The sequence below is a fragment of the Gobio gobio genome, assembly GCF_949357685.1.
Source record: "Gobio gobio genome assembly, chromosome: 5".
Taxonomy (NCBI): Eukaryota; Metazoa; Chordata; class Actinopteri; order Cypriniformes; family Gobionidae; genus Gobio; species Gobio gobio.
In genome coordinates, this window is record NC_137101.1 from 64,220,272 (window position 1) to 64,247,735 (window position 27,464).

At 41.5% G+C, this 27,464-nt stretch overlaps 2 protein-coding genes across 2 annotated transcripts; one reads left to right on the forward strand and one right to left on the reverse strand.

The window, feature by feature from the left end:
* Positions 1 to 862: 862 nt before the first annotated feature.
* Positions 863 to 12,610, forward strand: LOC307126358 (stonustoxin subunit beta-like; the record flags this gene model as incomplete). The annotated part of the gene is made up of 3 exons (XM_079816824.1): positions 863 to 953; positions 1,184 to 2,887; positions 12,540 to 12,610. 3 exons carry the CDS (start codon positions 863 to 865, stop codon positions 12,608 to 12,610), a joined length of 1,866 nt encoding a protein of 621 aa, XP_079672950.1.
* Positions 12,611 to 25,661: 13,051 nt separating this feature from the next.
* LOC307126359 (ubiquitin carboxyl-terminal hydrolase 15-like) lies at positions 25,662 to 26,974 on the reverse strand (the record flags this gene model as incomplete). Its single annotated transcript, XM_079816825.1, has 7 exons — positions 25,662 to 25,816; positions 25,942 to 26,045; positions 26,125 to 26,274; positions 26,354 to 26,469; positions 26,536 to 26,606; positions 26,681 to 26,861; positions 26,936 to 26,974. 7 exons carry the CDS (start codon positions 26,972 to 26,974, stop codon positions 25,662 to 25,664), a joined length of 816 nt encoding a protein of 271 aa, XP_079672951.1.
* Positions 26,975 to 27,464: the final 490 nt, after the last annotated feature.

The following is a 27,464-nucleotide window of genomic DNA, read 5'->3' on the forward strand; positions in this document are numbered from 1 at the left end:
TATATATAATATAAATTATATAAATGTATACAGTATATACATGCAAATATTTCTTAAATATATACATGAATATTTATATAAACATAATATTTATACAGAGTACACACAAATATATTATGTAAACACAAACTTTTATTTTGGATGTGATTAATCGTGATTAATCTTTTGACAGCCCTAATTGTTATTATTATTTTTATTCTTAAATATTTGTATTGTATAGCACTTTTTGCATTTTTCAGACATGGTAACAGACTACAATTATGTGGGCTGTGCTACAAAACTTTCAACCTCTGTAGCACCAGTGCTATGTGCAAAAAAAGTTAACGTACAGCCCTGCCTAGTAATAAGACTAATTAAATGCTGCTTATATAATGAACTTGAGATTGTGTTTGTTACTCACACCCTGACGAAGGCTTGTAAGCCGCAACCGCAGGTGTACCTGTTTTTAAAAAAATAAGCCATGAGGAATTAAAGGCTTTTTTACATTTTCTACATCATTCGAGTGCCTTGGAAAGTCTTTATTTTTTTAGTTGAACCATCCCTTACTTCCAAACAAGCACCGAGATAAGGAACTCACATCCCGTGCAGCGCTTCTTTTGCATTCTCTGTTATATCTTCAAACTAATCACATGCATATGTCATTTCACCACAGGCAATGGTTAGAAATTATTTAATGCATTCCATTCAGTAAAGGAAGGATTTATGCCTTTATTTGTTTAGATTACATTTTAAGGGATTTTAAAACAATGTGAGAACTAATTAAATCAGTAACAAGTAAAAATAACTTTAGAATGTTAAAGTAGTCATTATTAAACTATAAATCTATAAATATCCCCATTGTTCACTGTTATTTACTGCAGCCATGGCATCAGAGACCATTGAAGTGGCAGCTCTAGGAAGACCTCTGTATCCTGGGATGCTGTATGACTGCCGCAAGGATTCCTTCATTCCAGGTGCTGTACTGTACCTACTAAAATGCTTTTTATTCCCTTTCTCACCCAAACTTGAATCAACAAGACAGTACATGTGTGGTCCTGATGAGACAAGTTGAAGCACACAAATATTAAATATATCGGCTCCTCCAAGCCAACTTAATTAGTCTTATAGATAGAACATCATCATGACTCCTTCAACAGTACATTGTGTCCTCATACGCAACTGTTAAAGTCATTTCTCATTTCAGGAGTTACTCTGTGGGATAAGAAGTCACTGAGTGAAGATTTGGATACTCGTTCAAAGCCCAAGACAGATTTTGACTTCAGTAGCTCTGACTCTCTCTCTAGTAAGTCCAGTCTCCTGAATGTAAGTGCTTCCCTGAAGGCCAGCTTCTTAGGAGGGCTGGTGGAGGTGGGAGGATCTGCCATGTTTCTGCGGGACACCAAATCCTCAAACCAACAGTCCAGAGTAACAATGTATTACAGTGAAACCACCAGATTCGATCAGCTCACTATGAGCCATCTGGGCCAGATCACCTACCCTCAGGTGTTTGAGCAGAAAACTGCAACTCATGTGGTCACAGCTGTACTGTACGGAGCTCAGGCCTTCATGGTGTTTGATCGGACATTTTCAGAAGAGGAAGAAAAGCAGGAGATTGAGGGAGAACTGAATGTCATGGTCAAGAAGATTCCTCTATTTTCTATCGAGGGAAAAGGAGCTGTAGAAATGACAGATAGTGATAAGAAAAAGGCTGAGAGCATTGCCTGCAGATTTCATGGTGACTTCCGTCTTGATCAGAACCCCACCACTTACACAGAGGCTGTAGAGGTGTACAAGAAGCTCCCCGATCACCTGAAGAAGAATCCACAGAATGCAGTTCCAATAAGAGTCTGGCTCTATCCTCTTTCTCAACTGAATTCAAAAGCTGCTCGGTTGAAGAGAGAAATCACCACACGTCTGGTTTCCAAAACTGAAGCTATAATAGAGGAGCTGGGAGAAGTAGAGAGGACATGCAGAGACCTGTCCAGAAAAACACTGGTAAATGTTTTCAGAGACATCAAAGAGAGGCTGTGCTTATTTCAGGATTCATTCAGCAATTACCAAACAGTGCTCCTGCAAGCAGTGGGCAAGGTCTTGCCCGGTATACGAGGAGGAGAGATGGAGGAGAAGTCACTGGAAGACGTCCTGAAGATCCACTACAGCTCCCCTTTTAAAGCGGACAGGCTTAACCAGTGGTTAGATGGTGCACAGACTGAACTTAACCTCATGAGTTCTCACACCAAGACACTGAAGAGAATCACAACTGAAGACTCAGATCGTCTCAACTCCATCCTCTTTGATCCTGATATTGATGTTGTGGTGTGCTTGACCTTCACATCTGTGAAGTATGAAGACCCGCATCTTTCAACCCTGACAGAGTTTCTGGAATCTGAAGAGTTTAAAGAGCTAGATGGGAAACAGAACATGATTTCTGTGGCATCTGTCAGAAAGTGGTTCAATGATCCTGATGTCATCTCAAAGATGAGAGAGACCTTGTCTCTTTTCAGAAGTTTTTCAGAAGCTAATAAAGATGAAAAGAGATACCGATTCATTATTTCTGCCATCTCTGATCCATCCAGTCCAGGCTCCTCCATCCGTCTGTATGAAAAAGGGAAGCTGACAGACACACAGTTCCAGCCCGTGTCAAAGCCTCCCCCACCAGAAGTGAAGGATGTCCTGGAGCACAGTGTGTCCCTGAAACTGCAGAAGTCCCCAACTGGAGAAACTGTGCAGTACAGAGTGGAGTACCAGCAGGTGAAAGAAGAACAGTGGCATGTCATAAACACACCTGATGAAGACTTTAATCTGACTGGATTGAAGTTTGGACAGCAGTACTTGATCCGCTACAGGATAGTGGGTAAAGTGGGAGTAAGTGAAGCCAGTGACACTATCGGCCCCATAATGTCTTCAGGTGAGTGTCATATGCACATTTCTTTTCATTAATCTTTATCTTTTTAAAATATATTTAATTTGCTTCATTCACACAGTCAATGTTTGTATCGACAACCATATTCGATAACAGGTGTAGCCAGGGGCGTAAATTCCATCTAACAGTTAGGGGGGACAATAAACATGAAATTTCTCAAGATAAATTTTTGAAGGGGACACAAATAATACAGCCAAAATCGTATTTGTAAGGATATGTGTACCACAAAAAACAAACAAAAAAAAACCACATTTCGCACTTATTTGGCGTTTTGGTGTTATAGGATTTGGAATTGGATCTAGTTTCTCTCTTAAAGGACTGTTGGATAAGCAACACTCGCCCTGGTGGGTCAGTCAGAACCCAGGAACTCAGTCAACCACAGTTCTTTCGTTTGATGACTTTATAGATGCATGAGTATGTGTGTGGTCTGTACAAAGATAAACAACCAGTGATGGGAATAATGGCGTTATAGATAAACGGCGTTACTAACGGAATTCTTTTTTTCAGTAACGAGTAATTAAACCAATTACTGTTTCTCCCGTTACAACGCCGTTAGCGTTACTGAGAAAAAAAATGCGGCGTTACTATAATTGAGCTCACAGAAGCGGTTTTCATCCGAACAGGCGGACCTGCAACGTTTTTTTTTCCCCTGGTTGGTGTGTGTGTGTGTGTGTGTGTGTGTGTGTGTGTGTGTGTGTGTGTGTGTGTGTGTGTGTGTGTGTGTGTGAGGGTGTGCATGCCATGCGTGTTGTGGAGTGGGTGGGGTGGTACACATAACTGATGCGTTACTGATGAGTCCTAGCCCGGCCGTGTCCGACAACTTACCAAAACTATCGGCCCGAGTCCTATGATTTTTTATTTTATATTTTTATCCTCCCTATTAGGCCTACACATCGTTGCAGTCATTAAAATAGTTCAGTTTTGTTTTTAATGTCAAAGTAGTTATATTTCGTTTCTTTATTAAGTTCATTTAGAAAATTGTTTAAAGCATTTTTTTGTTCGTTAAATTAAAATTTTTGTTTTTTAAAGTAACGACCAAGCGGCCAGCGGCTGACAGTGAGTTAAACGCATGTTTGATCAATTTAGCCTCTCAAATCAACACTTGACTTGTCTTACTTATAATAACATCCATAGATATGAAACACTTCAAGCAATGTTGGTTTAAACGTTTAACCTATACTATCACTTTTTTGAACCACTTTTAGTGCCATATAGAACTTTTTATTTTTTTTGTAAATGTGTTCAAAAATAAATAAATAAAAAACACTCAGGTTGTCTTACCTTACACCTCTCCGCAAAATTAATATAAATCCAATCTTCAATTCTTGCGCTAGCCTATGCACATTTAACGGAGTTCACGTCAACGAAAGCAAAAGATATGAGCTCCATTATATTCATCAGCTCATTTCCAGTGTTCATTTTGACAGCAAATTTTGATTTAGTTTTAGTCATAGTCTTTTGACACCTAATGCCATAAAACTAATGCCATTTAGTTTAAGTTATATTTTAGTCACCTGAATTTTTAGTTTTAGTCTAGTTTTAGTCGACTAAAATCTAATGAGTTTAGTTCAATTGTAACACATTAAGCATTTAAGCATTGCATAACCGACTGTCACTTGAACTGACATTTTGACATCATTTTGTTTTTGACATTCAAAATACACGAAAGAGCTCAATTCACTTTTTTGTTTGTTTAAAAAAAAATCTATATAGTTTTTATAACTTTATATTTCTGTTTTAGTCAGTAGGCCATATCAGGTTAAGCTAAAGCTTCAAATAATTGTATTTATTTTTTTAATTTCAGTTAACATTTATTTAATTTCAAGTAATGAAGATTTTTTAAAATGGTTTTAGTTAACTATTATAACCCTGATACTTTGATACTTTATTGAAGATATGTAAAATACGGGTCTTTCCTCCTGACTATGAATTAAATGGGAATTAATTTAAAAACAGTTTATTGTGTAACCAAAAACGAATATATAATGCATGACTTTTAATTACAAACAAGATCGAAATACACATTGACTCTTATTTTGAAATGTCTGTGCCTTACAGTTGCAGGATAGTATTGGGAAGTTCGGATCATTTTACTGACTCGGATCTTTGAATCTCGTTCAGCAAATGAACAAATCTTTTTTCAAGTCATTTTGTTCATTTCAGCAGAATCTAATTAAAATGTTATATTTTTCAACACATTTAGTACTTTTGGAATAAAAAATAAACTAAAAGCTAATGCAGCCATGGCCAAACTTTGATAAAGAAATGATTAATTAATTGCTATAGCTTGCTTCAGTCTATGTATGCAGTCTGTTAGTTCACCTCACCTCACCTCCCAATCCAAATCGTTCTTTCTTTTGTCACCGTGACAGCCTCATATGTAAATTAATACATGCGTCCGGAAACAGAAACGATTAGTTCATCTCTCGAGTCTCGGTTCGAGTCATTCGTTCATCAAGTCCCAGCCCCATTAGACAAGTGCCAGTTGATTTTCGTCATAGTTTTTGTCATCCAACACTAGTTTTTATTTAGTTATCGTCTCGTTTTCTTCAGTGAAAAGTGAAGGTTGTTGACGAAAATTATGATGAAAATTATTCGTCAACGAAATTAACACGGCTCATTTCAAGATCAAAGACCGCAATATCAGAACAAGTGACCTAAGCACTGTAAGAGCATTTAGTTTCATTCGTTTTAATGAAGATGATTGTGTTTTTGAGCATCTAAGACGTTCGGCAGTTTGCGTGTTGGCTTGCTTTACTCATTTGCGGCGATACTCTAAACACTGTCCCAGATAGGAGACCAACACTGAATCATTGTTGAATCAATGTTAATGCATCTACTAAAATATAATTGAATCAATGTTGAAATTTAACATTGATTTTTCAGCAGGTTTGCACCCTGAAATTATTATTAATTGTTATTTCAATGATGGGCTTAAAATCAATATTTTTTCAAGTCAAGTCAAGTCAACTTTATTTATATAGCGCTTTTAACAATGCAGATTGTTTCAAAGCAGCTTTACAGTGTTAAACAGGAAAATATTGCAACATAATTTGATTCAGCCGAATAGCCATTCTGGAGAAAACAGTGATGTCATCAGTTCATTTCAATTTCCATACAGTGACAGTGTGGGCTTTAATAATTAGATTTATTTGGATATTTAGTTGAAAAAATTAGTGTCCCCAAATGAGCACGCCAAGCCAGAGGCAACAGTGGCAAGGAAACCAAAACCCCATCAGGTGACCTAATGGAGAAAAATAAACCTTGGGAGAAACCAGGCTCAGTCGGGGGGTCAGTTCTTCTCTGGCCAATTAACAAACAGCGTATTATTATTATTATTCTGGAAACTTTACAGGTCAGAGGTCTTAATAGATCGGAATATTCGAAGGACCGGAGTCAACACGCTGGAGACAGGTTTATTGAGGATGATGTTGATTAAATAATTATTAAAGTGCAATATTCGAATGACCAGAGGCAACACGCTGGAGACGGGTTTATTGAGGATGACATATCGATGAGGCAGTTTTAGGGGGAGTCTAAATCACGGTCTCTGCGGACACTTCAGGGTCATGCGTTGGTCTTGTCTGGGTGCAGGTCCAGCATCCGATCTGGATACGGCCCGGATCCGGCTGACTGCAGTAAACCTCGGGATTAAACAGAGAGACTATCATTAGCGTAGATGTCATTCTTCTGATGATGTCACGAATACATCAGGTTTTATGGGAAGTGTTCCCGGTTCCGGCTGACCTAGTTAATGCAGCCTAACAATCATTTCATTGAAAAAGTGTTTTATGAGTATGCCACAGTAAAGAGATGTGTTTTTAGTCTAGATTTAAACTTCAACTACAGATAAATCACTTATTTAACACTGAATCAACATTGAATCAATGTTAATGCATTAATCAAATTATCATTGAAACAATGTTGATATTTAACATTGATTTTTCATTAGGTTTGCACCTTGAAATAATGTTATTTCAACAATGAAAAATAGATCAAGATGGCCATAAAATCTATATTTTTTCAACTTTAATTAAATAACTTATTTAACACTGAATCAACACAGAAACACTATAAAATCAGTCTTGCTTTAAGTACAGCAGGATTCTATGCCAGTTCTTTTTCATGTTAGGCTAAAACAACAAGATATTAGTAAATATTTGGAAATGTGACTAATTATATATCACAAATGTGAAGTGAAACTTGAAATGTGATCAAAATCTTTACATTCCAGTTAAAACACACTGAATTTAAATTCAAGACTATTTAATGAATTTGACTTTCCCCTTTAAAGCACCTGCAGATACAGGAGGAATGAATGGAAAAGCAAGGTGCAAATATCTTCAAATATCTATCTTGTTTGATCTAATATTAATACTGTATTTAATAGTAAATAAACAAATAAAGTGTGGAAGTGAAACAAGTAAATTAATAATCAAGTAGCTAAATTAATAAAAGAGGAGCTGAACAGCGGTTTGGAAGAGATTATCCATTTTACAACACAAACTGGAGGCGCAGCAGTTTTCAAAATTTCTGCAGTTTGATATAGCTGCCTACAGAACTTAAAGAGCTCACTCTTCTTTCTTGCTGCATTACAGATTAAATTGGAATTCTGTAATTCTGGTCGGCCCTCGTGAGCTAATCGCACAGCTGAAGCAGAGCTACCAACTGATTGTCCCATTTCCCCTCACCCGCCAACAGGGCAATTAGCTCGTAGCTCTGCTTCAGCTGTGCAATAAGACCAGAATTACTGACATGCCAGAAATTCATCCGATTGTCTCTCGTTTCTCCCTGTACACTGGACAAATATGGGATGACTTCACTATTAAACTGATTAATGAATATACGCACAATTATCCATGAACTTGATACATTTTGTAGATATTTTCACTGTCCACAAACAAATGTCTTTCAACTTGTGTGTGCTAAATACAGAATTACATGAATGTGCAGCATTTTGTACAAATGGAGACAAAACTTCGATTTTGTATTAAAGGGGTGGTAAAACACATTCTTTCGAAGGCTTGATTGTGTTTGTGGGGTGCACTGTAACATGTGTTCATGCTTCGTTTTAAAAAAATTGCATTATTTTTCATATATTTTACCTTTATTCTACACTGCTCTGTCCCTCCTTGTAAAAACGGTCTGATGGTTTCCGGGTTGTATGAAGCCAGTCCCTCAAAAATGAACTTGATTTGTTAGCTGGCCCAGTGTGTTGTGATTCGCTAACCGACTAGTGCACGTTTGTCGGAAACGTCACGCCCCTTACCTTTACCGGTAGCCTCAGGCTACTAGCCTGTGCTTTGTGTACAATGGCGTCAATAAAACCATACCAATTTGAGCCTGAATCAGACCCAGACAATTTTAGTGAAGATGATCGAGCAGAACCTGTTCAATCCTCAAGAGTAAAGACTGCGGATCTATAGTGATCGCTACTGAATGGCACTGTTACTTTTGTATTTTTTTTTAACAATTTGCCAAATATCTGTCGCAAGAACGAACACTAAACATTGGCTTTACTATTGTATCCAAATCAAACACAGAAGCATGTTTAGCATGCCTGTAGATAAACAATACATAAAAGCTCTAATCAAAGAATAATTTACACTTATGCCAAGTTCGCTGTTGAGATTTTAAAAAGTTTGTAACATTAGGTGTTTGTCGGATAACGTTAAGTATGAATGAGCATTTAACAAACTGGGTAGCAGAGCCAAATGAACGTTGTCATGTTTACTTCCTTGCTACAACGTACAATTAACAACACAAACTATTACAGGAAAACACATAGACGAAAAATAAATCACACTTACAGGTTGTGGCCCGTAAACAGCTTCTGTTTTTAAATTCATCTTTCAGGACGAGCCGTTGTGTGAATCCTTCATTGAACTCGTGAAGATTGTGGAAGCTTTCCTCCGTGAAATGTGCAGCAGGAGCCGCGCGCGCCCGTCTCATGTGGCGTTTACACCGGGCGCAAAGGTGGACACTTGAACATTTTGAGTTTACTCGCTTCATTCGCGTGTGACATTCACTGCACAACAGACGCGAATTCGCCTCATGGGCAGGGCTTCTGCCAGCCGGCTCGTCTCGTTGAGAAATGGCTGACATTGGCTGTGTTTACACGTCTTTTGTTTGTTAAAATCTACCGTTAATGTGTGACAACGTAGTTTTAAGATAATGTAGTTGTTTAAAGCTCAAATATGTGGTTTTTAATTATATAAAGAGTGCCTATTTGTACATTTTATCTGGCGTTTTCGGAGTTGTGAGCTCCAGCGGATCAGCGGCGCTCACACTGGCAGTATTTGTCTCATGCAGCTGAACCGCGGCTCCTGTATTGCAAATACAGATGAATGGTGTCCATTATGTCACATTTCCCGGTCTTCTCCTCCGACCCCTGTCTGTCTCGTGCTTTGATTTATGATGGGCAGCATATATCTGCGGCAAATGTGACCGTGTTCCCCTCGGTCTCATACACACATGCATATAACGTTGTATGTTAAACGCACTGCAACGCACCCCTGTCCCCAGGAAGGCTGAACAAAGTGGATCTGCAATCCGAAAGAAAATAACAGTGTTTCGTTGGCATTGGCAAAAACACTCCAGCCTACTAACCAGTGTTGGGCACGTTACTTTAAAAAAGTAATTAGTTATAGTTACTAGTTACTTCTGACAAATAGTAACTGAGTTAGTAACTGAGTTACATCATTATAAAAGTAACTAATTACCAGGGAAAGTAATTACTGCGTTACTTTTTTTTCAAATATGTCAAATAACTTGGATGCCCCCAATATTAGATATGTTAAATGAATGAATTGGACACTAAATAGAATAAATTATTATTATAAAACATTGTACATTAATGTACACTATTGTAATGTTGCTGTGGGACAATGTAAGAGACACCTATCAAATTCAATATATTATTGTAAATATTATCAGTAGGCCTACTATAGTGTAAATATTGTGTAAATATTATCAGTACTATACTTTCCTTTGGTAGTGGAGCTCACGTTATCACCTGGGTTTTTAGGGCTGTTTTTTAGCCACTATTTATATTTTAAATTATAATTTTGTGGCATATGATGATGTGAGGCGCTTCAGAATCACTTGCCACCGCCGTGGAGAGACTCTTTCTTCCTGGGCATAAGTTGCATGTTACATAAATATTCTCACCTTTCACCTCAACGAGGGAAAAGTAGCGCTTATACTTCCAGTTTGCGAAAGCTACCTTTGAAGTCGTTGGACTGCCATCGCTGAATGTGCGTATGCGTGTGCGTCATTGGTGTGTGTGTGTGTGTGTGTGTTTGAACCATAGACCGTGAAAAAAATAGGTGTGACCTCAACCTATCAACTTCAACCTTGTCTCCCACCCACCAATCATCATCAGTTGTGTGCACCACCGCACCCACCCCCAACACGCATGGCTGGTGCGCGCGTACACACACACACAGACACACACACACACACGTTGCAGGTCCGACTGAGAGAGCCTGTTCGGATGAAAAGCGCTTCAGTGAGCTCAATTATAGTAACGCGACTAACGCCGCATTTTTTCCCCTCAGTAACGCTAACGGCGTTGTAACGGGAGGAACAGTAATTCGTTTGATTACTCGTTACTGAAAAAAATAATTCCGTTAGTAACGCCGTTTATCTGTAACGCCGTTATTCCCAACACTGCTACTAACTATAGGCTACCACAACAACTATTCCCTGGAGGAATGTGTAGTAGTCCCTAGCGGCCGTTTGCTGTAGTCCTTAGATATTGATTTCTTTAAAAGCAAATATCTCCCTTTGCTTTAAACTTTGAACGTTGTAACTTTGCAGATGTTGTTTATGCTCAAACAGCAACATTACACACTAGCTAAAGTTAGAAAAGTGAAATCGGGGTTTACCACCCCTTTAATGTTGGTCAGAATCTGTCCGTGCAACGTGCAACTGTGCATTTGTGGATCTGGTGCCACACATGCATTCATTGACTCGTTTGTGAGTTGATCCTATTGTCTCAAAATCCAAATGAATCAAATAGGATCAACTCACAAACGAGACAATGAATGTAATGCATGCACGGCACCGGATCCACAAATGCACATCTTACTCATTGCACACACAGATTAATAATTTTGACTCTAAAATCATGCGAACACCTCACAACAAACGACGCACAACAAAGATGAAAATCGGCCCGACCCAAATAAGAGTTGCACGAGTCAGAATTCAGCTCAAAATCGGACGAAAATCCCACTGTGTATGCCCATCTTAAGAAATAAATATTACTAAAAAAATATGATAGGGTTTGGTGAAAAACAAACTGAAATTCAATGTATGAAAGAATATCCTGGCCGTTGGTTGTGTAGGGAGGGCATTCACGTGACTTTATTAACATCGCAGTTCACAAGTTGTAAGTAAGAAAGATAAATAAAAATGTGATGAAAATTGAGATGAATTGTATTAATCCTTTTGTACTTACCTATAAAAAACACTGTTGCTGTCCTGTCTCTGTCTTTTTCATGCTTGAAGTCAGTTAAGCCGCACTTTGATCTGAAGGTGCATTACCTCCACCTACTGGATTGGATTGTGGCGCATTCGATCGGTAGGGGAAAATATTCTAAATTCTTTATTAACCCTGTATTCTTTAGATAAATAATTATATGTATGTAAATTATACAAGATTTTTTTAAATAATAATAATAATAGCCTACATTTTATAAATTTAAAACATTGACTCAATGTCACAATGCTATCTGGGTGTGTGAGCCGTCTTGACAGTCGTGGTGTCATAGTCTCATGTTGTTTCCACCAGCTCGGAGGTGCTGTACACCTCATTGTTTCTTTTAATTAATGAATGTCTAAAATATAAAATGAAGGAAAAAGCCCGCGTTTGAGGTATGACGTGAAAATTGGCCCGAAGCGCGGCCCCAGGGGCAGAAATGCAGGTATCTAGTTAGTCTTTTCTATAACTGAACAGAATTATTTTTACTAGCTACTATGATATATCATTACTTGGACGTAAGACCTGTGTGTTTTGTATCACTAGTGCATTGCCCGTTCCCCTGAGGCGCGCCGCTTCTCCAGATTCCAGCCTTTATTAGAGAGAAGGATATGTTCAGCTCCTTCCCTCCGAAGCTTCGAATATTCGATGTTGATTACTACCAAAGCTTCGAAGCTCAAAAAATGGTATTCGGACCAGTCCTAGTTGTGGAGCGCAAACCTGCATGAGCGAGCTGTCTTTGAAATGTGGTCTTTGAAGGACAGCTGGTCGTCAAAGATTAAGCCATGGTTTCTGACCGACCCTGAAGGGGTGATCCGCGATTAACCTAGCTGGATGGTGAAGCCGTGTTGTATTGTCAGATTAGCAGGGAAGATGAGCAGTTCGGTCTTTGCCAGGTTAAGCGGAAGGTGATGTTTTTTCATCCATGCCGAGATGTCCTCCAGACAGCTGGAGATTCTTGCATCTACTGTGGGGTCGTCTGGTTGGAATGAAAGGTAGAGCTGCATGTCATCAGCATAGCAGTGGTATGAGAAGCCATGTGCCTGTATGACGGGTCCCAATGATGTAGTGGAGAAGAGGAGAGGTTCAAGCACTGAGCCCTGAGGAACCCCTGTGGTCAGTTGATGTGCTTTGGATATCTCCCCTCTCCAGCAAACCTTGCAAGCCCTACCTGTGAGATAAGACTCAAACCAAAGGAGTGGAATTCCTGTGATGCCCAGTGATGAGAGGGTGGACAGATGAATCTGATGATTCACAGTGTCAAAGGCAGCAGAGAGGAGGACAAGGACTGATGATTTGGAATCAAAGCTTTTGCAATCCGCAGGGCTTCAGTGACTGTAATAGCATGGTATTCGAGTGAGTTGTTATTGCATAGAGAATTGTGGGTTGAGTATTTCCAATTGTTAGAAATGAGAAGACCTGTGCCTCCACCCCTCCCAGTGTTGCGGGGGGTATGAGAGAAGGAGAAGTTGTTGCACAAACAGAGCAGCAGGGGTTGCAGAGTCTTCTGGTCTTCTGGATCCAGGTCTCAGTCAAGGCCAAGATATTAAGAGCGGATTGAGTGGCATAGGCTGGAATGAAGTCAGCTTTGTTGACAGCTGATTGACAGTTCCATAAACCCACAGAAAAAGAGGAAGGAGCATTAGCAGAGGAGGGAATAGGACACAGATTAGCAGTGTTGCGCTGCCTTCGGCGTGTGGTAGTAGTGGAGCGTGGTCGAGAGACAACGGAAATGTACTGAAAGCACATGGTAAGAGAGAGGAAAGGGAAAGAAGAAAAGATAAAAATGTAAGTGCCTTACCGGTGTCTTTACTCGGTGGAGTCACAGGTAGAGTCAATGTCTTTACCCGACTCAGTCTTCACATGAGGAGACTGAACACGAGGGCTGAATGCTCCCGCTGATGCGGAAACAAGCTTATTAAATAGATGCTTATCACTACTTGAGTCAGAACAGGTGAGGATGTTTATTTAATTCATTACATTTACATTTAGTCATTTAGCAGACGCTTTAATCCAAAGCGACTTACAAATGAGTGCAATAGAAGTAACTAAAACAGTCAAGGGCAACAATATACAAGTGCTGTAACACGTCTCAGTTAATCTAGCACAGAACACAGGAAAAAACTTTTTTTTCTTTTTTAAATAGACAAACAGAAAATGAATAGAATGATAAGTGCTATTCTTGATTGGTCAGGTGCTGCTGGAAAAGATGTGTCTTTAGATGTTTGAAAAGATAATAGACGGTTTGTCTATAACTTGAGGCAAAAGCGTGTGTTTTGCAGGCTTTGTGTCTTTAACTATGGCCTTTTCCATGTGGCCACATACTTTAGGGCCATACAATCTCTTATCAGTTGGTCTCCAGGGTGACTGATGACTTTTCTCTGTTGTGTTGGGGGAAGGTCTGTTACTAAGAACAAAGCATTTGAAACATATTTGTTAAATGTAACTGGCGATTATGTCTGATTCGCCTCAGTCGCTACAATCATGCTTAAATAATGAAATACAGAAACAGACCAAAGTACGGTGGCCGAAAAATCTCAATGCACTGAAACAGAAGAAAACACCAGCAAATTAATTCAACATCTTCATCAGTTTGACAACACACATGCTGCAAATACTCACAACGCAACCAAATACAAAAACGTGCTGCAAACGGCAAGATACTTCAACGTCCTGCAACAGAAGAAAATTCATGTACATAGGAAAAACACTCTCCGGTTAAATATGTAACCTCTGTTCCCTGAGAACAGGGAACGATACACTGCGTCGTAAAGACGCTTTGGGATATGACGTCACAGTGTGACAGGTGTCTGAATTACTATCGATTCATGGCAATCCTATTGATCGGCGACAGCCCATTATGTCATCAATGTGCGACCGGGAAGTATATAAGGGCGCCTTGCAAACACACATTCAACTTTTCGTCTGAAGGGACTGTTTGGCAGGCAGGTCCCAAGGCATGGCAAAACAATGCAGTGTCTTGTTCTGTTCTCAGGGAACATAGTTTACAAATGTAACCTGAGAGTGTTCCGTTTCGAAGCGAACTCGCACTGCGTCGTAATGACGCTTTGGGGAACGATATACCCACGCCGCCATGCTGAGGGGAGTGCCTGCCCACTGGCAGTGACAACTGTCAGAACAAGCAAGTTCACATGAAATGCCTGAACCACTCCCCCTCAGGTCACACTGGGCTGTCTGTGACAGCATTCCTTACAGTCATAGCCCAAGCTATAAGCCTCAAGAGGAACCTTTATGCACTTCACATGAGGTCCTACTGCTCAAAGGCCTGGGACCAACCACTTCGACAGAAGGGGTCCCTTAAAGGGAATGTGGCTAGGGGGCCGGAAGAAACCACAGCCAAACCACTACCCGGGGGAACATATTCACCCGAATGCCACCAGGGAGGCCTGACCTGGTGCCTCCTATATTGGACACTTCGGTTTGGCCAACCTTGTCTGTTCAGAAACTGACTCAATGAGGCATCCAGACTGAGGGACTGAAACACTGTCAGTCCTTCTCAGACCGAATCTCAGAGACGGGTATTCCAAAGAGCAATACTCAGCGTAGTACTTTACAACCCTTGCTAGCGAGGGGAGTCTAACTGCTCAATCAAGGACCTACAAAGCACCTACGGATTGATCTAACAGGGAGGCCTCACGAGAGGCCTGCGACCGTCTGATCAGACTCAGGCGGCTGTGTACTCATAAATAACCCTCAGTGAGGGGAGCACCTGAACCTGCCTGTTGGGTAAAACCCAGCTGTAGGCTAAAATACCATAGATTCTATTCTGTAAAGAACTGGTAATAGTAAAGTTACAGGGCCAGAAGGTGAAGGGCCAGAGGTGACAGTGCCTCAGCAAAGCACCTCCATCATCTCTAATATCTTAGGCCAGCTAAACCAGCATAAACACATCTGAAGCTCCAGCGTCAGTCTCTAGTAAACACTCTCTAGAAGAGACAAACTACTCTACCTAATGGTGGCTAATGGAACTAAAGACAACACAGTAACACAACACCAAGTGGCAGCAAGCACTCCATTCTCCTAGAATGACGCTCTGCCGCTTAGTACTCCACTTACATTTCAGTGGAAATGAGCAGCGGCCTCAAATTACTCGTCATGAGCGGAAGCCTAAATTTACATAACACATCCAAAAATGAGCAGTGGCCCACCCCGTGAATCCTCAAAGGGGAAAGCCAACACATACTAACATACAAAGCCCATGACTGGTGCTTTATTCTTCCACCTAACAGAGGAAAACTTCAGGGCCCAAACTTCTCCCTACCTTACTAACAGTGACATAAACCCATAACTCTATAAAGGGAACAAAGTTCTGTAAGAAATACATTTTTAGTGTTATTCACACAAACAGACCAACTCATTTCACCTGTGGCATGTAGAGCGAAGACTCACCTCCCATTTCTCATATGACTGAGGTGTTCTACCGCCCTTGCATGCCTGAAAGGGGTACTCTCTCTGATCAAGCCAAGGTGGGCCATCGAATATCTTTCCACCAAACCCCAGGCCTGATGTAAGAAGTGCCTGGGGAAACGATGAAGAAGAACGATGAGGAGGAGATTCTCCTTCCTCTGGGAGTCCCACCTCTTTTGCGACCTACTCCTGTCATGAGGGGGCGCACGAGAGGTGATACTGGCACTCTGGTCTCCAGCCTTTGGGTCGTGATGGACGAGGCCCTCCCGCCTGCCTGGGCACGGACCCAGATCTCAGCGGTACGCAGGTTAAACGCTGCCGAACACGCCTTCGCCTCCCCCAAACTTTCCCACCACCGCCCCAACGGAGGCAGCAGAAAAGTTTGAAAGGCAAAACTGGCGAATCGTGGAGAAAACCTTTTCCTTTCTCCACGATATCAGCCAAGTTCAACCACAGATGTCTCTCTGCGGCCACCATCGCCACCATCGATCAACTGATCGCGGCAGCTGCTTTGTTTGGTGGCACAGAGAGCCAGATCTGTGGTGCGGCGCAGTTCGACCACCGCATCAGGGGTTACAAACCTACCTCTGATCGAGATCCTTCCGCAGATCTGCCTGGTACGCCTGAAACACCGCCATGGTGTGCAAATCAGCACCAGCCTGACCTGCTGCCGTGTATGCCCTGCCATCAAAGGGTAACTAAACCCCTGCTCAGAGCTTAACTCCACCCACTGGCAATTTTCAAAAAATGCTGGAAAAGTGGGCAGAGCCCGGCGGACACAGAGGGGACGAACCGAGGGCGGGGCTGAGCGGAGGGCGTGCACCTGAGACCCGCAGGGACGGGTTGATTGACAGCTGTCAGACTCGCGAGTCGCAAAGATGGAGAATGACTGGAGTGACGCCAGCTTTGCAACAGAGCGGTCATTTCTCCTACCTTCACCTGAAGTGGAGGAGGGTGGATTGTCTGTAGACATAAACCCGGAGCCTTATCAATGCGAGCCGCTGCTCAAACTGCGTTAACTCCCGATGTCGACGATGCTTGTGAAGCAGCCGCGCAAGAGAACTGACCTAATCTATCTGCGTCCGCGGCAACCACTTGCGTGTCAGGGTTTGAAAGCGCGTCTCATGTATGAAAATTATCTGTACACATGACGGGCGGCAATAAAATCGCAAGAAAAGCCTGACGTGTAGGCTACTGACAACTTCATTATTTAACCGTATTTTCTTCAATACAATGTTAAAGCAAGTGTCAAGTGAGTTTCATTCATAATGTTTCCACTTCATGTAACATGACAGTTTATACTGGAGTGAAGCGGTTCTCATCATGTGATTGGGGGAAACATTTCTGAGGGCGTGGTGAGCTCGTGCCAGGGGCGCGGATAGTGAGCCGTTGGAGGTACCATCCTACGTCACGATGTACCACAACGTCCAATAGGAAAATTCAACTGCAGTAGCCACCGTTCAACCTTAAGAGGGCAGCACTTTGGCGGTTTTACACCATATTTTATAGAATTAAAACACTTTATACTCAAATGTCAAAACATTTACTCGAATCAATGAACAGCATTAATAAAGCCCCAGTATTACAGATCGTTAACTAAAAAAAGTTGGTTTAGGGTTTAGTTACCCTTTAAAGCACAACATAGTTTTGAGAGCTCTCAGTGTTGATGCCCACCTATATGCTAGGGTTCACAAACATCCCATCAATCGGTAGCATCAAACCATACCCATATTCCCATATCCCCTCAACATCAGCAAAGTTAAATGATCATAAACGATGATGTCGATGAATATCAGGCTGAATATGGGTTCTTCCATGCCCTCTTGATCTCTGTAAGAAGATCAGGAAGGAAGTAAGGCTCACCTGAGCCGATTGGTTTATGGCCGGGGAGAAATCGATCGTTCAATCTATCATGAGCGATCTCTCCTCTAACACGCCAACATGGCAGCTGCAGCCCGCCTGAAGCGAATTCCATGACATTCATCAAGTCAAGTCAAGTCAACTTTATTTATATAGCGCTTTTAACAATGCAGATTGTTTCAAAGCAGCTTTACAGTGTTAATCTGTATTGCTCCTGCCTGATCGATTGCTCCTGCCTGATCGATTGCTCCTGTCTCCTGTCTGCCTTCTGCCTTGTCTGTAGCTCTGTACAGCCTTGCTTACCTTCACCGAGATATTATCATATAGAGACTGTGTCTGTTCCCCAAATTAGTAAATACAAAAAAAATCAAAACCATTCAACAGTAAAAATTTAATTGATGTCCAACAAATAAACAAAAGATATAATACAGATGAACAATTGATAAAGCTTGGGTTGCTGAATATTAGATCCCTTTCCCCAAAAGCGCTTATTGTTAATGATATTATTACAGATAATAATCTAGATGTGCTCTGTTTGACAGAAACCTGGCTAAAACCTGACGACTACATTACCTTAAATGAGTCCACCCCCCAAGATTATTGTTATAAACATGAGCCGCGTCTGAAAGGTAAAGGGGGAGGGGTTGCTGTAATTTATAATAATATCTTCAGTATTATTCAGAAGTCTAGTTTCAAATATAATTCCTTTGAAGTTTTGGTGCTTTATGTAACGCTATGTAGTGTACATGATAAAACCCGTTCAACATTTGTGTTAGCTACTGTATACAGGCCACCTGGGCATAATACAGACTTTATCAAAGAATTTGCTGACTTTTTATCAGAGTTAGTACTGGCCGTAGATAAAGTACTAATTGTTGGTGATTTTAATATCCATGTAGACAACGAAAAAGACGCTTTGGGATTAGCATTTAAAGATACACTAAACTCTATTGGAGTTAGGCAACACGTGTCAGGAGCCACTCATCGCCATAATCATACTTTAGACCTAATATTGTCACATGGAATAAATGTTGATACCGTTGAAATTCAACAGCAGAGCGATGACATCTCAGATCATTACCTAGTATCATGTATATTTAATTTAGCTAAGGTTGCAAAGCCGCCCCCTCGCTTCAAATATGGCAGGACAATCACTGCCGCTACTAAAGATTGCTTTTTAAATAATCTTCCTCATCAGTATCATCTGCTCAGCATCCCAGATAGCATAGAAGAACTCGATGTTGCAACAGAAACTATTGACTCTCTCTTTTCCAGTACTCACAGTTGCACAGTTGCTCCTCTGCGCTTAAAGAAGATTAAAGAAAATAGTCCAACGCCGTGGTACAACGAGCACACCCGGGCCCTTAAAACAGCAGCTAGAAAAATGGAGCGCAGCTGGAAGAAAACAAAATTAGAGGTATTTCGTAATTCGTGGAAAAAGCACATGATCACATACAGAAAGGCCGTAAAAACTGCTAGATCTGCTTATTTCTCAACTCTCTTGGAAGAAAAGAAACACAACCCAAGGTATTTATTCGATACAGTGGCTAAATTAACCAAAAATAAAGCTTCAACTTCTGATGATTGTAAACAGCACAGCAGTAATGACTTTATGAACTTCTTTACATGTAAGATTGATAATATTAGGAAGAAAGTTTTAACCATGCAGCCGTCTACTACAGTATCGCATCAGACAGAGCATTGTAGTGTCACTGAGGAAAAATTACACTCATTCACTGCTATAGGAGAAGAAGAATTGACTAAACTCGTTAAATCATCAAAATCAACAACATGTATGCTCGACCCTATACCGACTAGGCTATTAAAAGAGATGCTACCAGAGGTCATAGATCCTCTTCTTAATATCATTAATTCATCTTTGTCATTAGGATATGTACCGAAAACTTTTAAGTTGGCTATTATTAAACCACTTATTAAAAAAACGCAACTTGATCCTACAGAACTAGTCAATTATAGACCAATCTCAAATCTACCCTTTCTGTCAAAAATACTTGAAAAGGCAGTGTCTTCACAATTATGTTCCTTTTTAGAAAGAAATGGTATCTGTGAGGATTTCCAGTCAGGATTTAGACCGTATCATAGCACTGAGACTGCTCTCATCAGAGTTACAAATGATTTGCTCTTATCATCCGATCGTGGCTGTATCTCTCTATTAGTGTTACTCGATCTTAGCGCTGCATTTGATACTATCGACCACAACATTCTTTTGAATAGACTCGAAAATTATGTAGTTATTAGTGGAATTGCTTTATCATGGTTTAAATCATACCTGTGTGACCGTTATCAGTTTGTAGCAGTAAATGAAGAGATGTCACACCGATCATGGGAGATATCATTAGGAAGCATGGCGTTAGTTTTCATTGTTATGCTGACGATACTCAGCTCTATATTTCTTCATGCCCTGAAGAAACTTACCAATTCACAAGATTAACGGAATGCATAGCTGATATAAAACACTGGATGACCGGTAATTTCCTGCAACTCAATTCAGAAAAAACTGAATTTTTAATTATTGGACAAAAAAGCTCCACAAGTAGTTACCTAGAATACTGTCTAACACTTGATGGCTGCTCTGTCCAGTCCTCGTCGTCAGTGAGGAACCTGGGTGTGCTCTTTGATACCAATCTTTCGTTTGAAAGCCACGTTTCTAGCATCTGTAAAATTGCATTTTACCATCTTAAAAATATATATAAATTACGGCACATGCGCACAATGCAAAATGCTGAACAGTAAGTTCATGCGTTCATGACCTCAAGGTTAGATTATTGTAATGCTCTACTGGGTGGTTGCCCTGCTCGCTTAATAAATAAACTCCAGCTGGTCCAAAATGCAGCAGCTCCAGTTCTTACTAGAACAAGGAAGCTTGACCATATTAGCCCAGTTCTGTCAACACTGCACTGGCTACCTATTAAACATCGCATTCATTTTAAAATCTTACTAATAATAAACTTCTTCTAATAGTTCTTTCTTGTATGGTCATTGTGTGTTCCCTTCCCTAAAAATCAGACTTATAGCAGTCTTTAATTTAAAATAGTTAAGGCAGTTATAATTAACATGTTGCTGTCATGATTTAACATGTTGCTGGCATGATTTAACATGTTGCTGGCATGATTTAACATGTTGCTGTCATATTTTGATGTTTCAAGCAAAAATTAGCATGTTATGAACATGTTTTAACACATTGCTAGCATTAATTAGCACATTGTTAACATGTTTTAATGTGTTGTAAGCAGGTTGCTATCATGTTGTTAGCACAAGTTAGCATGTTGCTTGCATGTTTTAACATGAATTAGCATGTTGTTAGCATGTTTTAACAAATTAGCACGATCATCATAGCCTTTATACTTAACCGTAGAATAATAATAGTGTAATCACATGATTGAGACATTTTTTACTTTATAAACTATTGTTTTCTTGCATACTTGAGTTAGCTTTACTGAAATTGAACATTTCTTTAAATATCTTCTGTGTTGGAGGATTTCTGCATGTGTTAGCAATGGATGCAGGATCATTTTCTCTTGTCATGATAATCACACTTTTCATGTCTGTTGATTTCCACAGTCCCTGATCCCAAGACCACAGACCCTGATCCCAAGACCACAGACCCTGATCCCAAGACCACAGACCCTGATCCCAAGACCACAGTCCCTGATCCCGAGACCAGGACCAGGAGCGACCTCGTGCAATGTAAGTCACTGAGAACACAAGCAGAGAAACTCATGAGTGTGTTCATGTTCTTTCCTGGAGAAAAGGAAAGAAAACATGACAGAAGAGTTTTAGAGTTGATCATGTAAATGATGATTAAACTGAACTGAGACACTGATGATATATTGAACATGAAGAGTTCAGCTACATTACAAGATCAGATTCATAATTCCTGATTCTGATGTGTTTCTCTTCATCAGACTCACTGCGGCTGACTCCAGACCTGAACACAGTGAATAAATGCCTCAGTTGGTTTGAGAGGAGCAGAAAAATTGCATCCACTGACAGAGTTCAGTCGTATCCTGATCATCCAGACAGATTTGATGAGCATTGTCCTTATTATTATCATCAGGTGTTGTGTAGTGAGAGTGTGAGTGGACGCTCTTACTGGGAGATTGAGTGGAGTGGTTTGTTTGGTGTGTATATATCAGTGTCATATAAGAGCATCAGCAGGAAGGGAAAGGGTGATGAGTGTGTGTTTGGACGTAATGATCAGTCCTGGAGTTTGGCCTGCTCTCCTGCCAGATACTCATTCATACACAATAGCATAGAGTCTGCTCTCACAGTAAAGCACATCAGCCGCTTTGACTATAATAGAGTAGGAGTGTATGTGGATCCCAGTGCAGGAACTCTGTCCTTCTACAGCGTCTCTGGAGACACACTGAGCCTCATCCACACAGTCCAGACCACATTCACTAAACCACTCTATCCTGGGTTTAGGCTTGGTCCTTTATCTTCAGTGAAACTTTGTTGATGAATCAGGATAGACTGATGAGAGATTCTACCCATAATGCTTTGAGCTCATGATAAATCAGTGTCAGTGAGACGTTATAAAGTCTCTTCATTACATTAATACTACAGCTGAACTTCTGTCACTGAAACAACACGTGTGTGTGTGTGTGTGTGTGTGTGTGTGTGTGTGTGTGTGTGTGTGTGTGTGTGTGTGTGTGTGTGAGATCTGTGTGTGTGTGTGTGTGTGTGTGTGTGTGTGCGTGATTGTGAGATCAGTGTGTGTGTGTGTGTGTGTGTGTGTGTGTGTGTGTGTGTGAGATCAGTGTGTGTGAGATCAGTGTGTGTGTGTGAGATTGTGAGATCAGTGTGTGTGTGTGTGATTGTGAGATCAGTGTGTGTGTGTGTGTGTGTGATTGTGAGATGTGTGTGTGTGTGTGTGTGTGTGAGAGAGATTGTGAGATCAGTGTGGGATTGTGAGATGTGTGTGTGTGTTTGTAAGATGTGTGTGTTTGTGTGTGTGTGTGTGTGTGTGTGTGTTTGTGAGATCAGTGTGTGTGTATGTGTGTGTGTGTGTGTGTGTGTGTGTGTGTGTGTGTGTGTGTGTGTGTGTGTGTGTGTGTGTGTGTTTGTGTGTGTTTGTGTGTGTTTGTGAGATCAGTGTGTGTGTGTGTGTGTGTGTGTGTGTTTGTGAGATCAGTGTGTGTGTGTGTGGGCATGTTTTCGTGAAATATCAGGACACAAATGTGTATAATGACATGGGTATGACAAAAAGAGGGTGAAATATGAGGACGTTCCCCATGTCCTCACTTTTCAAAATGCTTATAAATCACACAGAAAAAGTTTTTTTTCACAGAAAGTGAACTGCACAGTCTCCTGTGAGGGCTAGGTTTAGGGGCAGGGGCAGTGTGTGTGTGTGTGTGTGTGTGTGTGTGTGTGTGTGTGTGTGTGTGTGTGTGTGTGTGTGTGTGTGTGTGTGTGTGTGTGTGTGTGTGTGTGTGTGTGTGTGTGTGTGTGTGTGTGTGTGATGGGTAGGTTTAGGGGCAGTGTAAGGGGATAGAAAATACGGTTTGTACGGTATAAAAACCATTACGCCTATGGAATGTCCTCACATTTCACAAAAACAAACATGTGTGTGTGTGTGTGTGTGTGTGTGTGTTTGTGAGATCTGTGTGTGTGTGTGTGTATTTGTGAGATCTGTGTGTGTGTGTATTTGTGAGATCTGTGTGTGTGTGTGTGTGTGTGTGTGTGTGTGTGTGTGTGTGTGTGTGTGTGTGTGTGTGTGTGTGTGTGTGTGTGTGTGTGTGTGTGTGTGTGTGTGTGTGTGTGTGTGAGACAGTTATGGTTATGGTGTGTTGTTGATGATGATCAGCTTCATTTAGTTCATTTAGTGATCAAATGGTTTATAATTGATGTGTGTATGATTGTGATTTGTTGCACATATTGTAATCCAGGTGTGTTTTAGGGGTTGAAGAACATTATTGTGTTTGTGCTGTTTTGTCTATTATTGTTGTTCTGCTCTAAACGTGTCTGGGCGTCAGAGACTGTAAGTCACAGAGATCTCAAGCTTGGAAATAATAAAAACGTTCTCCTCGACTGTTTGATCACATGCACTGCAAACACAAGAGAGGCAGAAACGGTGTGTGTTATGACCCTTTAATGATTGTGATGCTCTAGGTCATTAAAGCAACAGTTGTTCAATAACACAAGAATATGTAAAAGTATGGGATTTGGGCTGAAGACACAATAATTAACATGATAATAAACAGACGCATGACTTCTCCATTTGCTCTCGTGTTTATTCACTGACGAAAATGACTTTTCCTCATAGTGTGTGTGATCCTAAACGGGTTTTATCTGGTCTTGGCCAGTGAAGAAAGGTTGTTGATGAATAATGAGCACTGTCCTGTACTCGCCTATAAAGAGTGCTCTGAAGTGTGTGTTCAGACCGCACACACACCTGCTCTTCTTCTGCTGTCATTTCATTGGATCAGGACGAGCACGCTCTGTCTTTCCCTTTGATACCCTCTAAACTAGTACATCACACCCGTTCCACTGCTCCTCTAGGCCCATAAAACACTACTGTACGTCCCATCATCAATGCCATAAACTAGCCAATGATGGACGAGCCTGACCTCAATGCTCTTCTCCATCCACTCATATTTGATTTCCAAGCATCTGTGTAATAGAGAGCTGTGTGAAGAGTGAGCCAGATGCTGAGGAATGGGGCGTAATGTGTTTAGCCATGACATGGGCGGGGTTAGGGCTAGGGTTAGGGCAAACGCCCACCGAGAAAGAACCAACGCAACTGCAGATTTTAACCAAATTTATTGAAGTCTGTATATAAATACTCATGCACATTTCAACTGTAAACCAGAGTGAACTCGAGTGCAGCGCTCGTCATGCAGGACGTCCGTTCGGTTTACAGAACCCCACCGACCGCTCAATGGATGCTCCGCCACATTCAACACATCGTCCATATAAATAAATAGATTTATCAAATGTGCACTCACAGAGTGAACTCTTATGTACAGTATTTATAAAGCAGTCGGCCGAGCCGAGAACATTCATCCGAAGGGGCACGCCTCACCAGAGGACAGGCGATCCGACCCACATGGGGCGCGTGTGTGTTATGAGTCACGGACATGGAGACTCGAGGAGGCAAAGAAAGGCAACAGTCTGAGCGCGCGGTTAAGGCTGAGGTGAAGAAAACGAGCAGGCCTAGACTGGACTTCCCCCAGACCAACGGCTGAATGCGATTGGCGACACACGGGCGAATCAAACGAGCGATTGTGCCAGAAAACAGTCAGTCAGTATATACAGGTAAAACAAGCGGACATCTCTCACTCAGGCCAACCTAAAGAACCCGAGCGGCCGCACCGGGACTCTACATTGGCGTGTGGCTTTGAATGTGCGCTCCACCTCCTCAGTTGGTGTTCATGGTTCATAGTGTTCATAGTGGTTCATAGTGTTCGTCAGTAGTCAGATATTTTTTATTAATAGCTTGAATTGGTTTTTATATATTTAGTGGTTTTGTTTTAATTTGAAAGTTTTAGCAGTTTAGTAGTTTGAATTGTTTTTTTAAATATATTTTAAAAAATTATATAAAATTACAGAAATACAGAATAAATAAGTGCTACAACTTTAAAATTAAAACAACCCCCCCCCCCCAAAAAAAAAACAAAAAAAACAAAAAAAAACAATTCAAACTATTAATAAAACATAGTAAAAGTGAAAAATAGTATTAAAACAAATACTGGGAAAAATAAAGAAAATGCTAAAACTTTCCAATTAAAACAAAAATGCCAAAAAATGAAATAAAAACCAATTCAAAATATTAATAAAAAATCTAATAAAACTGAAATAAAAATAGTAAAAATTAGACATTAAAAAATTACATAAAATTACAGAAATTATAAATGTCTAATTTTTACTATTTTTATATCAGTTCTATTAGATTTTTTTATTAATTGTTTGAATTGGTTTTTATATATTTTTTATCGGTTGTATTTATTTTCCCCAATATTTGTTTTAAGAGCTGTTTCTGAGGGCGAGTGAATGCTGAAGGAACTCATTGACACGGCCTGAGCTTCTCACCACGATCTGGTCCTCGCTGGTGGGCGTCACACTGCTGTCGTCGAAGCTGTACCACTTCTGATCCTCCTTGTTCTGGGCATAGGCCGTGTCTGAAGAGGAAATCAGCTGCGTTACATTCAACAGAGTCTGCTGTGATCACATCATCTGTGTTTAGACCAGTGTCCCCCATGCCTCCTGTGGGCTGTGTGTGTGTGTGTGTGTGTGTGATACTCACAGTGTCCTCCCCCCATGCCCCCGTAGTGGTTTGACACAGCGATGAGGTCGTAGCGGCAGGGCCCGGCGTTGGGGTTGATGAGGAACTCCGACATGTCCAGATCACTGAGGGGCAACAGAGCAACACTGTTCACACACCGACACACACACGCCGTATGACACTCGCTCTAACCGCGGGACGTACCGCAGCGGGAAGTCCACCAGCGAGTCCAGCTTGTCCCTCATGTAGCGGCTGTAGGAGAAGCGCTTGAGATGGACCACCAGCACTGGCGGCAGACTCCACAGGTCCAGCTTCTTCGTGGCCTGCTGGTGCTGCTTGCAGTCGGGACAGTACCTGAAACACACACACACACACACTCACTCAATCCCTGTGACTGGAGGTCTCCCACGGCAACATGTGGAACGCCCCTCACCACGGGTCGTCTGCGCCCAGCTTCTCTTTGGTGGTGAAGAGCTCGATGCAGTCCTTCAGCTTGAAGAAGCTCTTCTTCTGAGGCTTGTGCTCCATGCTCTCGTGCTTGTCAAAGTCCTGCAGAGGAAACAGCCGAGGTGAGCACCTCAAACCACTCGGACTGGAAGAAGAGGAGAGATTTACCTCAGCCGCAGACTCCTTGAAGTGCTTCCTCTTGGCTTCCGGCTCCCAGTCCAAGGAGAGATAGCATCTATCTGCAAGAGAACAAGGACAACAGGTCAGCTGGCGGTCAGCAGCGAACCGCTCGCGCTGTAGAGAGGTAGCCCACCGCTGAGCCTCATGTGCTCCTCGTCGAAGCGGATCTGCGGCGGCTCTCCCGCCCTGATGAAGTTGCCATCGCTCTTTCCCATGTTGTTGAACTGGAATGTGAAGAGCCTCTTCTTCTGGCCTTTGCTGGAGTTCTCGGGTGGCCGGACGCCGTTCTCCAGCTCGCTGTCTCCGCCGCCCAGCTAGTCCTCCAATGGGCTGTGGTCGTTCTCCGAGGGACAGGACTCGTCGTCCGGCTCGTCCGTCTCCATCTCACCTGCGGGACAGACGCTTCAGTCAGGACGGCGTCCCCCATCGCCCTAACAGCGCTGGTTAGTGAGGTCAAAGAGCATGCTTACTAGGCCACCCCTCCTCCATTATACCATTGGTGGCGCTGCCATTGATGGAGAGCGGCTTGGGCGAGAGCATCTCCTCCGACTCCTCGTCCTCAGCGGCCAGCCGAACGAAACAACTGCTACACACCAGACCAACAAACATTAGACGAGACTGGGACTGGGAACTACATCATATGGACTCGTTTCATTTGCAATTTAAGGCCTGAAGAAATGAAAAGTACTGTACATTAGGGGTGTGCAATATCTACGACAAAATCCTCTCTCCATATTTTCAAAGTTATGTTGATAAGTTTTGCTGAGTGTGTTTTTGTGCTGTTTTAGGCCTGTTCATGTTCTCAACCGCGACAGAAATTAACTCATTAAATCATTCAAACACTGACCGTCTTAATGAGTGAGTCATTGAGTCGATTCGTTCAAACGCTGACCGTCTTAATGAGTGAGTCCTTGAGT